The sequence below is a fragment of the Centrocercus urophasianus genome, unplaced genomic scaffold, assembly GCF_019232065.1.
Source record: "Centrocercus urophasianus isolate 14NV4802_14NV808 unplaced genomic scaffold, USGS_Curo_1.0 seq_13, whole genome shotgun sequence".
Classification (NCBI taxonomy): Eukaryota; Metazoa; Chordata; class Aves; order Galliformes; family Phasianidae; genus Centrocercus; species Centrocercus urophasianus.
In genome coordinates, this window is record NW_024884475.1 from 50,084,064 (window position 1) to 50,097,546 (window position 13,483).

General features: G+C 40.2%; 1 protein-coding gene across 8 annotated transcripts in view; it reads right to left on the reverse strand.

Moving 5' to 3' along the window:
- Positions 1-13,483, reverse strand: part of IRF2 (interferon regulatory factor 2) — a 40,844-nt gene that overhangs the window by 7,454 nt on the left and 19,907 nt on the right. For all 8 annotated transcript variants that reach the window (XM_042811469.1, XM_042811470.1, XM_042811477.1 and 5 more), the window contains 4 exons: positions 10,385-10,484; positions 9,592-9,768; positions 7,112-7,158; positions 3,438-3,549 (listed from right to left, as the gene is read on the reverse strand). In XM_042811469.1, coding sequence (XP_042667403.1) covers positions 3,438-3,549; positions 7,112-7,158; positions 9,592-9,768; positions 10,385-10,484 — 436 coding nt within the window. The remainder of the gene's footprint in view (positions 1-3,437; positions 3,550-7,111; positions 7,159-9,591; positions 9,769-10,384; positions 10,485-13,483) is intronic.

Here is a 13,483-nt window from a genome sequence, read left to right on the forward strand (position 1 = left end):
GCAACATCCCATTGCATCTAGATACTTTCACATTCATTATGCACCATGAGAGCAAATAAGCCAGAACTAGTACACAAAAAAAACTGGCCTCACAGTCATGTAAAATTTGTGAAAAGCCAATTAATAAGTGACACGTGCAAAAAAATATTTCTTCAATTAGAGGCTTATTCTCACTGATACTTGCAATGTCAGAGATGGCATGCAGAAAATCATAGCTGAACCTGTACTCTGTAATCCCTGTGGTCCATGACTGACAGCTACTGTCTAGTTAGTTATTGGCATGTTTTTCCTATCCCTCCCCCCCAGGAAACTAACATTTAATTCTAAAGTAACATTTTTATTTCTACAAAGTAAAGGTACCATGGATGCTTTGCAAGCACCCCAAAGCACTCTGCAGACACTAGCTGTGCTACAGAACACCCTTCTGAAATGGAGGAATAAACTTAGAAGTCACTCAGCAAAGAAGTACAGAGGTAAAAGCCAAAATCTCAGTTCTCTGGAGCTGCTAGAGACAATTCCCCATCTTGTACAACTCCCCTTTTGGTCCCACCAATAGGAACACATGACAAGTGCATTAATCTGGCACTGAGCAAAAAGCCACTAGCCAGATCAGAACAGCCAGCAGATGAGGAGCCACCTCAGGGAATGGCTATCCTGAATCCACAGCTGTCTGAGAGAAAGGGAAAGACTATCCATACTCTTTCACTGCACCATAACGCATCAAAAGGAACAATTTTTCATGCAGGCAAATTCCTACCAGTTTCAATAACAGTTTGGGAAGATTTTATGCCAGAGGAACTGGTCCAGATTTACTTGCATGCTGTGAACTGCTGTTAGTCTGAAACACACTATCCAGCAATAAATGCCTATTTTAAGTTTTAGGCAGCAAGTTATGACCTTTCAGGCACCAGCACCCCATTCCACTTGCCAACGTCATTCCAGAAGTGGCCAAAACTGAATGTTTCAAGGAACAGTCACAGTTAATTCACCAAGCTTATGGTACTGAATTATTAGAAATTCAGACAGCTTTTTTTTTTTTCCACTTTTTTTTTTTTTTTTACCAGAATCCATGATGAAGAAAAATGTAGTAAATGAAGCACAGCACATCTTGAAATTCTTCAGTTAAGTGACCTAAGCACTCTGATTATTAATTTATAAAGGACAGATGTGTCTTTTCTTGGATGAACTCAAATAAATATGCATGAATGCACAATCCACTCCTGTCTTCTATCTTTTGGGCACAACATTTTCAAAAAGAAAAGTGACAGGGTTTTCTCCCAGGGAAAAGCTTAGTGAAGTGCCAGCCAGCTACTACAAACTCCCTGAACCTGGCTATGCAGTCTGTGAGACAATTCCAACGTACAAAAGATGATATACATATCAGATAGCCTTTTTTTTTTTTTTTTTTTTTTTCAGTTGGATCACTACAATTATTACCATTTGGTTCCTGATATTTTGTTTTGAAAACATCTGCTTTACATTGGGGTGCTGGGGGTCAGGAACACACACACACAGAGTTAATTTTTATCCACAAGAAGCCAGTATTGTGCAACCTTTTCAGGATAAGAGCAGGCCATCTGCAGTGCTTTATCTTTCTCCTCAATACCTGGAGAATTCTTACCCACCCCAAGAGATAAGTTTAGTGCAGCAAAACATACTGCTTATTTGGGCAATATGCCACCACTCTCCTTTGAGCTGCACGTACATCAGAAACAGTGCAGGTGCTGTTTGTCTTTTCTCCCCTCCAGCTGACTTCTGTCCTTCCTGCAGAATATATCTATTTTACCCTTTCTCCCCTGTTTATATTAAATACTGGCTTGGAGTACTAAATAAGGACTTCTCTCTTCAGTTTGGATAAGCAGCACACTTGCCTAGCCTTTAATTAAACAATGTTGGATCACAGTTATCCACCCAAACCTTGCTGTCATACCCCTGGAAATGGATACAGGGCCTATCCGTAAGAGCAAAGGGAAAAAACAAAAGGCTAACTGGAGATCTCCCTTGTGAACTCAAAGAAAAACGAAAGCCCTTCAGGGGCCATTCAGCTCTGCTCCTCTCTTGGTTTCTATGTTAGACCTTTCAGAAATTCTTATATCCCTCTATGGGTCCTGTTCTGTGTCCTGTTCTGTAAATCACTGAGATCTTCCAAGATGCAACATGGATTCACCTCCTTCTAAAATCGATCAGGAGTTCAGGATACGCTGCACTATAGAAAAATGAGCTGTTCCAGTAAAATGACTCTCTTGTATGTTTGTGGATTTGGGGAACACCAGGTACATTGCAAAGGCTGCTGTTAATTGATCTCTGTTTAACTTGAAGGTTTTACAACAAAAAACTGAAGTGTAGGAAGCTTCCTCCTCAGGGCTGCATATCAGCCTTGCTGTATTTCAGATCTGGATTTGAGTCAGTCAGTATAAATAATTCGTTTTAGTGTAAGGCCTTCAAGTTATAAAGCTCTCTGTAACAGTATGAACAAATTCATGTCCTAAAACTCTTAGAAAGAAAGAAATGATTAAATATCCTGTCATGAAAAGAAAAAAAAAACAAACTCATGAACTGCTCAACCATGGAAGTGTTTGTGGGAATGACTTCACACAGAGCCCTGTGATGTAAAAAAATGGCAGAAAAGAATAGTCAGTGTGTGCAATTACTGCCATCTTCACAAAACGAAGATCAACATATTTTTCAAGCACTTTTTTCTTGTATGTAGAACTCCACAGAAAATAGTATATGGGTCACATTTCTAGGAGCCCTCACTGCAGTGACAACCTCAGCCCCAAAAGAGCTGTCAAAACCAGCCCAGTTATTCTACCAAGGGCCAATCATACACATTCTGAGATGACATCTAATTCCTAAGTACCTGTTTCTAAACACTGACTTCACTGATCTTTTTCTTAGCTCTCTAACGTTAAGAATTAACCCAATGTTAAAAAAAAACAAACAAACAAGTTCTTCTATTTCATCTTTTTGTTTAAACTCACAAACAAAATGCAATCCTGTATAAAACTGCTTTTTTAAGGAAAGGGAAATCATCTTCCAGCTTCAGTATAACCTGCCATGGACTGTGAGTAGCATCTCCTTACAGCAGAGAGCTACACCGTGCAGAAAGCTGATGTCAGGGAAAGCCACCTGAAAAAGTTCCTCTGTGCTTTGCTCTCAGAGAAACAGGCATGCTGCAGTAGCACTGCTCAGCATCACTGCAGAGTGGTGGGGCGGACCTGCAGGCAGGACCTTGTGCAGCTTAGGTTAACAAAAAATACATAGACACAATTATACCTGGGTTCTTCTCTGACGTGCACAGTGCTGCGGAAAGGTGAGTTTGAAGCAGTCAAGAGTTTTCTTTTTTTTTTTTCTTTTTCTGGCATTACCTATTTCACGTATTTGTCTTTTAATTCACCTGTACGCTTAGCATATGTGAAAAGCACGGGAGTACTTACCTACAATGTTCACTGTACTGTCAACTTCATTTTTTATACTGGAGGACAGGAAATAGTCAGAAGTAACATCATTTAGCCCATTAATCCCAAAAGATGATTCAACTGGCTCTTGCTAGAATGAAAACAGTACAGTTGGGTCAGGTTTGATTTATTTTAGGAGCCTGGACTAAGTTCATCTCATTGTTCAGAGATGGCAATGAATCAGATTGCTTCTGCCTGCCCCATTCCCACTGTTCTCTGTTAGACAAAGTATCGGAACAAATAATTTGGTTCTGTGAAAAGCAGCCAGAGTTTACTTCCAAATTGTCAGCTTGGAAACTCCAGCTATTTTTCAATTTCAGATTTAGAGTGAGTCTTCTGGGAGCAAGAAATTAGTGTGCTATTTATTACAGGAGATCGACACTTAGAACAAACAAGGAAGAAACATTGCTTTCAAATGTATTCTATTTCATTTTCATCTTCATTCTCTTCCAAATATGCTCTATCTCTCAGCACTCTCTGAAAGGAAGCTCTAGCTTCAGTTTAACAATTACTAAATTCTAGCCTTAATTTTTCTCTGCAGCAAATCAAAGTGTGTACATCAAAAAGTGTTTACAGCCATTTAGATCACATCACAAACATTACCATAGGGCAACAGCACTGGGAAAACACCACCTGCTCTATATATACTGAGCTGCCCACAAGATGCATACTCTGTAGGTCTGGTACATTCAAAAGGGAATTGAAAAATCTCCCTTCAGACTAGACACCAAAAAAATGTTAATTCCACAAACTCAGGATTTCTTACAAAAGCTATCAACACTTTTAAAGAACTAACAACATGCCCAACCTTCTCCGTGGTATTGGCACCCATACAAGGTTATCAGATAGAAAGTCTAAAGCCTTCAGTTCTCATTCTGGGTGGGCAGTGCTGCCACTGAAACCTAAGTTCTGCATCAATGCTGCACTGATGGCACCTGCAGAGAGGTGCTGGTTTGATCTGTTGCCTTGGAATGCTCATATTCACTGCTCCAAAACAGTAAGTGCAGGGCAAAGGCGAACCTCAGGACTCCTGGTGCTAGCCCTCCACAGCACTAACTTTATGAAAGTTTATCGTGGGGACTGGGCACAGGCTGACATGCAGTTTTTAGATGCCACATGCAGTGACTGGGACCCATTCATTAAGAGACGTCCTTTGGACACACATCTGTGCTTTCCCAGCCCTCCAGCAAGGCCAGAGTGCAGTCACACAGCCTGTTCCCAGGCCCCTTTTTGCACATCAGAGGAGCGTAAGACAGCTACAGTGCTAATGGCACAAGGTCTTTGATGAATCCCACTGGTGGTGTCAAAGACCCAGTAAGCAGGAAAAGATAAAATTAGCTGCTATTGATCCATCCAGGCTCACTGACTGCAGACAGATGAGGACGCTGCACTGAAGCCACAGTGCTGTGCAATGCCCCAGCAAACACAACAGCCCCCATGGGAATGATGCTTGCACCATAACTTGCTCAGCTTTGCTGAGGCTTCATTACAGCAGAGTTTATTTAGCTGCCCTTTTCAGTAGCAGAAACAAATGCATATCCTAAAACCTAGGTGATGGAGCCAGGTCCACAAAGGGACGAGAATATCAGCACAGTTGGTGTTCCACCATTTTCAGTGTGTGAATGTCTGGAGGAAGCTGAGCTGAAAGGATGGCAAAAGTGTCACTTAGACTTAAAAATGATCAAAAAAAAAAAAAAAAAAAAAAAATCAGTGGACAGCTGCATACACTGTCAGAATTATGCATCTACCATAAGGTAGAGATTACGTCACACAGGCAGTTCAACCTTTACCTCTGTTTCAAAGGAAAGAGCCTATTCATGTCTCCTTGGACTACTCAGCTACTTCTGGCCTCTTTTCCATTTGCTGAAGAGCCCAGTGACCAGGTGATGCATCTGCAAGGTAGGAGATGTGCCCCCCCTAACTAGGTGCAGGCTCTCAACATCGCCAGGAGGGTCAAGGAAGGGAAGAGTCCTGGCTGAGCATCCTGCCCAAGCTCACCAGTCAGGCACGGGCAGGAATCAAGGCTTCACCAGCGGTATCTGGCAGTGCTCTTCACTCACATCAGCAGTCACCTTAGGAACTTGGGCACTCCCAGAATCTGGCAGAAGTGACATGGAGGAGCTCCATGTGAGGCTCTCTTACACTGAAGTCCCTTTTCTCAGACCCTTAGCTTCTCCCTCTCGGTGTTATCCCACAGAGGTCAACAGGCCGGTCATGGAGCAGCTACCCACCCATTTTCACTAAGCAGAGGTTTTCAAGGTAAGTGCAAGGCTTTTAACAAAAACCATGCAGCTCAGAATTCACATCACCAAGCAAAGAAATGTAAGCAGTTTTTTGTGTTCAAAAATGTGCATTTGCATTAACTCACCTGCTGTACAGTAAAATAATTATACAATAAAAATAATAATATCCCAGACATCACTGTGATACCCTCAGCAACTAGTATTTGTGAGATTCATTTGAATGAAGAGGGAAAGATTGTGCAGGTAACTCTGCAGTTTTTCAGGTATTTAATATTTGGACTAAAATAAAAGTAATGAACAAAGGGCACAGCAAAGTGCTGCAGCCAGCTTTGGAAGGCATCACGTGCTGCCCAGCTCTGACCAAAGGAGTTTACTGGATCCCTGGGAATCAGTCACATGATAACAATCTCACATGGCTACATAATCCATATATAATGGTTAAAAATTGGTAGCTCATAGACAATTTGAAATCACAGACAATTTATAAAGCAATATTCTGTCATGCAATTACACAAGTCACCATCACCAGAAGAAATTTTTGCCTTTCAAATCCAATTTTAATAAATGAATTTTCCCAGCCCTCAGTATCCATCTCTCTGCTTCATCGAGACATGAGAGCAACAGTCCTTAACAAGCAAGTAGCAGAGCACTGAGCTGTTGTCCTGTTACAGACATTGCTGTATGCTACCATGGGCTATGCTTTCAACGCTCAAATCCCCAGTTTCAGTGAAAGAACAAAGACTTCTGTGAAGCCAGAAAGCCTGGAAACTTTGCAATTTGCTTTATGAAAGCACTGATGTTGGACCAAATCCTGCTAGTATATTACACTGACCACCTCAGAGGGGCATCAGCGTAACTGCAGATGATAGGAAATACCATGTTTTGCAGGGAAAGTAAATGTGAGTTTGGGTCCATGTTCTCAACAAGAAAAAGTCCCATGCTGGCTGATGAGCTTTACAACTTTCTTCTGTCTTACAAAGCACGAGCAGAACACAAGGCTCTGACAGACTTCTCCCCCTTTTCTGAACAAAAATGAATTTCCAATGCCTTCTGCACAAAAAAAACCTAATTGCTTCAAAAGGTACTTCTATTGTTCTCAAGCATTGCTTCCATAATTACTGTATTTCTACTTACACAGACAAATGGCAAACATATTGCCAAAGCTGCCAGTTTTCCATCCTCCAGGCATTGCAACACACAAGGGCTGTGTCAACTGATGACGTCAGCTGTGGCTCTTCACATTTTAAAAGAAAACAAAGCTACACCAAAGTAACTGCAGCTACTTAACCAAACCAAAACCATGGGAGATTTGCAAATATCCACCATAAGATGCTACTGGGACTACTTAAAAAAACAATGGCAATAGACTATTTTCACAGGCTTTCAAACTACCAAACAGCTACTTCTTACCTTAATTTGTTTGAACTTGTCATCCTTCTCAGACTTCGTTTTTTTTCCTGCAAGAACAAAAGGAAGATTTCTTAAAGCCCTCCATAACATCAATCATCCTCCACAGCTTCTACATTCACTAAGAAAGTGAAGGCAAATGTGATCAAAATAGCAGCACCTCCTAGCAAAAGGAGAACTCCTTTTGCTTAGTTTCAAACCCATTTTAAATATTGGGCAGTCAAAATTCACCTTGAGCACAGGGTTTCGAGTTTCATTTTTGAAGGACCACAAAAAGCAATCTCAGTCAAAAAAAGCAAGGTGAAAAATATGAAAGAGTGACAAAGAACCAGGGACTGTTAGATGAGGAGGAAACTTCTCAAAGAAAAAGAATCCAAATACATATCTTGTCACACGTGAGACATCCTCACTGTACACAGTAACAAGAAAAGGGAGATTGTTCTTTTATTTAACATGTGAAAAGAGATCACAGGAAATTTCAACACACATTTTTGTAAATAGTTGCAACATAGGGAGGGGAATATAGATTATAATTTATGTCAAAGTGATTTATGCACTCATGTTGGATTGGAGAATTCGGAAGAAAACCTAGAGCATATGGCCCTCACCAAATCTCCTGTGCCTTGTAAGCCTCAGCATTGCTGCCCCTGCTCCGTCTTGAGGAGACCCTAACGTGGAAGCTCAGAGTTGCTGATGAAAGCTCTGCTCTACCCGCTCTTTGCACAGACGTGTCCCAGGAATTCCTCCCATCTCTACTACAAGATAGGGCTTAGAATTAAAAATGTTTGCAGACAAATTCTTTTGCCCTCACTCATACATAAATTTAGCTGCACGTCATGTAGGAAGGACAAATGAGAAGATATACAGGGGCCAAAAGATGTCAGTTATATAGTAGCTGGATTTGCTGTGGAATCTTCTTTTGCTATGACACAGAGCTCCAGAATCTCTGCTTTCATTCTGTACTGTTCTGGTTCTTAAAGCTGTGAGAGGAATCTGCCACAATGGGTCAGATTATGGTTCATGAATATATGCCTGCATGTACAAAACACAGCACAGATGAGAGATAGGAAACAGTTTCAAAGCAAATATTCTACTTTTTCCAGATTGATCTTCTTTTCATACTATGATTCTGCCCCCAAAACGCCCAAGTAATTCGTTTCCATTCACATCTTAAAATTAAGATGAGCTTTATACACCACAATTTTAAAAAACAGCAAATTGAGCTATACCAAATTTGATTTTAGAGGAACATCATGCAGAGGTACAACATTTGGACGCTAGGTTATCTTTTCAACTAATACATCTAGGCACTAGAAGATATCAGAGGAATGAGGAAGCCCATTTTCTACTCCATAAGCTGATAACAAAGCTAAAAAAATGCTTGCATTTCTGTTCAACAGAAACCAAATATTCCTTAGACTGACCTGGAGTTTAGGTCCTCTCCTGGCATGTAGGAGACCCACCACCTAAACTAAATCCAGGGAATTTAAACAGTTTCCCACTTCACCACTACCATGCTGTGCAGGAAAAGAGCACAGCCTTCTTCCTGCTTTTTTCATTGCCTAGGTTACCTACCAAAAAAAGTGCCTCTATGGTTTAATAAAGTGTTTCCCCAGGATGCCAAACTTGTGAGTTTGCTCCTTGTATAGAAAACCCAGATGCTGAGTTTGTACTCCCAGTTCCAAGTGGCAGCTGAGTTTAGTTCCTATGTCCCACAAAAACAGATTTTTAGTGCAGGCCATAGCTACACTTAAGAACATACTCTCCCTACTCAGATGAAAAGAGTGTGAGTTTATTTCTATCCTTGCTTGCAAAAAGATAGCAAAATGTCTGCTACCATATTGTGAATGAGCTTTACCGTATGAAATGTATCAATCTCTAATACTTCCCAGTCACTCTCCTGGACTGAAGCAGGCCCATTTATCTCACGAGAGACTCACTAGGACACCTCACACAGACTGATTTTGAAACCAGTGCCACAGATATTAAATATATAGGGGTGCTCCTTTGTGGTATTCGCAGCTTCCTCAACCCATATTTTAGTTCAGCACTGATATTAACACCTCCTGCAGGAAAGATTATTCCTGATTCAAGCTAGGGGCATTCATAACTCTGCAAATCTTCAGCTGTTCATGCTGTATCACTGCCTCAAATGAAACTTCAGCCATTTGGCAGCAGTTACTTGGCAGCCCCAAAATTCAAACAAGCATGGTACCTGCAATTAGCATCTGAATTCAGCTCTGTTGGCTTTAACAGAACAATCACCATTCTAGCAGCCCAGTACCCTATCTCGTTGATCTAGCAGCTCGTTCCCTTAATTGAATACAGCCCATTTTTCACAGAGACGTTCCTAAATTCCAGGGAACAGCTGGATGAAAAAGTCTGACTTTACAGCAGGAGAAGTAAAACTGGCACACTATACAGGCCCCGTGGTAACAATGCAACCAACACCATCAACTTCACACTCAAGCTCTCTCCTCTACCTTTTTTGGAAGGTCTTTCAGATAACGGCAGCATCCGGTACACCCTGAAGGCATTGTTTCCTTTCTTTATACTTTTGTCCTTCACTTCTTCTATATCAGGCAGAGAGTTCATAGCACACCGGAAGTTTGCCTTCCATGTCTTTGGGTCGGGTTTATCTACTCCTGACTGGTATTTTCCTAAGCAAGAGAAGAGAGTTAAGCATACATGATGCGTAACTGAAAACCTGAAGATAAACTAGTAACAGCATAGGTGAACTTCAAGGTATTGGCCTTTGGTTGTCAAGACAAGCATTCGAACAACAGGTGAGGTTGCAAGAGAAAGTGAATGTTGTGATCTGATTTTCATGCGTGTTTCCAGAACACCATTAACAGCTTCTGCCCAAGAAAGACCTAGAGCACTGCAGATCAGATGTAACTTTACAACAACATGGAAAAGCTTGCGCAGCATTTACCTTTATTAAGTCTGGCTCAAATCCATAGAAGCATATAAAAAGCACAAGGGACCAAGTCTACAAAGTGCTGAGCATGCTCTACTCCAAATGATTTTGAACCCTATCTTGTTAACATTTAAATCAATTAAGTTTTACTGTGCTTCTCAATGCAAATGAGTTACAGTCATTCAATAAAGCTGGAGATTACTGCAGACCTTGAAAAAAGCATTTAACCTCCCTCATATCTGGAAACTTCAATTCACTCTCTGTGTTAGTAAAAACAAAGACATGAAAGAAGGAAAATATAGATTTAAAAGGAAAACCAAGAGAAAATCTGTCCTGCAAAAAGAGAGTTCCAATACCTGTGTGAATTGCCCAGTTTCTAAATAAGGGAGCATCTTTTTCAACATCCCACCCATGTCTTGCAGCATGCATCCAGGGAATTTGAAAAATCTTCTTCTCCTGGAAGGGAAAACAAACAGGAAATGCCAATGTTGATCGACTTGATGGATTTTCTGATGATTTTAAGTCACTTATTTAAAAATGCAGTTCCAGCATCTGCGAGTGTTTTGCTTTCTTCTAACACAGTGCTGCTGTCACTGGGCTCAATAGGAAAACATCCTCTGGCGTCAGTGAAAGCAGAATACAGTCCATACAGTCCCAAGTACACAAGATACTCAGATGCCCCTTCACAGACTCTGAGGCTGGCAGCTTTCCAAGCTGACACATGGATAAAACATGCAATGCTAAACATTTCTAAACATTCAAACGAAGGCTAGTTTTGGCAGCACTGACACTCTCATGATTAGAAAAATCAGATATAAAAATAAACAACCATAAGAACCATAAGAGATAATTCAAGGGATTTAGAATTCAGTGAGAAAAACACTAACACGATGAAAGAAAAGGACATTTAAAATGTACCGGCCAGGCAAACAGGGCATATATCAAAACAAGACATCTCTGCAGTGGGGACAGAAAAAAAAGAAAATTGGAACACCCATGTGCAGGGATGGGTTTAAAGGCAGTTCAACTTCTTAGTTTAGAAAATTTGATCAAAGAGAAGCAGATTTAAAGCAATCAAAAGAAGGCTTGTTTGTCCTTTGTTTACAAAGCACAGAGTTAAACCAGGGCATGCCTTATATAGTGGAAGTTTATACTGACTCACAAAGAGACCAGAAAAAACTCATGGAAGACAGTACTGTCACTACTAAGGATGACAGATCTGAAGAAAAACCTGTGGGAGAATGTACTCTGGTGGCTGTTAAGGATAGCGAATTTGGATGCAGCTCCAACACTGGAAGCTCAACAGCTTTCAGCACTTGAACAGCACAGGAACAGAAACGATTAAATCCCTCCTGACATGTTTCAAATACTCTTTCCATTAGCATTTAGGCCCATGCCATCATCACAGATAGGACACTGGGCCAGATGGATGATTTCATGGGCCAGATGTGCTTTCGTGTCATATAACACAGCATAAGAACACTTCATGCTCATTTCTGCAAAGCCATGCAAAAAGTTTATGTTTCACAAACAAAATCCTCCTCTTGCAGAAGATGCACCTTAACCTGGCTTCAAACACTGACATATTGCACTTAAGTGCAACCTCTGCAGGTTTAGATTCCCTTCACAACCAGTGAAGAGAAAGGCATTTTCAGGGAACAATTTACCTCAACTCACCAACTCAATTACACCCCAAAAATGCCTATTTCCCTTCATTAACTGCAAACAACTGTAGACAGGCAGCCCTCATTTAAGCAACTGCACTGTGTAAGGTCAGGGAGAAGAATCCTTTGCCCTTCCCCTAGCAATAGCACTTCCTCCTTGTCTGTCTAGTTAATATTTCACTAATGTCAAAGTTAGGTTTACTTGTCTTCCTTTTTCTATGATCTTTGCTTTCTTGAGCATGTATTTTTTGACATCTTTCACCTCTTTTTTTTTTTTTAATCCTTTCATTTATATTCACTTGTTCAGAATTGCATTTTTCTCTCTTGCTTCTCTTAATCTTTTCCTTAATTTAGTAAATGCAGATTTAACATGATCTCTGTTCTCCTTCAAATTCTCATAAACCCACTCATTGTTAGGAAATACTCCTTCTCTGAAAGAGTGGTCAGGCACTGGAATGGGCTGCCCAGGGAGGTGGTGGATTCACCAGTCCTGAAGGTCTTCAAGGGACTTTTAGATATCGTGTTGAGAGATATGGTGTAGTGAGAACTATTGGTGATAGGTGGATGGTTGGACTGGATGATCTTGTAGGTCTCTTCCAACCTTGGTGATTCTATAATCCTTTTCATGCATTCTTGTTATTTATCTCATATGCCCTTTGCCATCTTACTCTTTTCCTTGTATATAGTTAAATCATCCTACAGAGGTGCTCCCCTCTCTCCCAAGTAGAAGAGGTATAATGGAAGCTTCAATCCCATTGTCCTGCAGTCCACACCACTACTGTATTCACTGGAGGTAGAATAAGCTCTATTGTCTTATCTGTCCTAAAGATGACAATCAGTATGGGGAAGGAAAAAAAAAAAAAAAAAAAAAAAATTCTATGAAAAAAAAAAAAAAAAAAAAAAAAAAGAAGTCCATTAAAAAACAGCAAAAAGAAAAATTACCAACAAGAATTGTAAGAAATGACTAGTCTAAAAAGTCATCTCACATTTGGTGATGGGAAGAAGTTTGAATGATGCTACACAGTGCTACAGAGGTTATACCACTGACTTCATATGCTGCCTGAAAATTCCAAAACTTATTTAGGAACTTGCATACTGAACAAGATTATAGATGTAGCACCATGTCACTGTCAACAGTACTCGCTGCTGCAAAGGAAGGTGCAAAGACTTTCCCAATAGCAGTCTAAGTGCTCATTACAGAAAATCCTTCCTAATACCATGTCTTGAAGCACAAGAACTTACAAGAAATTGTAGTATCAATAAAAAATATATATATAATCTACCTGTATCATCACCTCAAAATATACTTAATTTTGTGTCCAGAAACATTTTCTCATCAACTATGTAAATATCTAATCTTCTCTGAAATCCCTCAATACTGCTGATTGTAACAATCTCAAGTGGCTAAAAGTTCCACAGAATAAATGGTTGTTCTGCTCTAGTTTACCTAGATTCTCCCTATTTAAATACTATTTTTTCATTTCACTCATTATCAAACATTTTCTCATATCCCTCTCCATTCCTTCTTCATTAATAATGACTAATATGAAAGGGTCATCACTGCTTTTTCTTAGACTTGGAAAATAAAGTACTATTTTGCACAGCACTTCATCACCAGGCATTTCTGTAGGAGGCCTGTGTTTGTGCATAAAATTAGGCTCATCAGAGTCAAAAGCACAACCCACAAAACTGCTGCTGCATAACTGCTACCACTATCCAATGGGGATATCAAAAGGGAAAGAGGTATCACATTCTTAGAAATAAGCAGAAAGAGGAAAACAGTATTGAAAA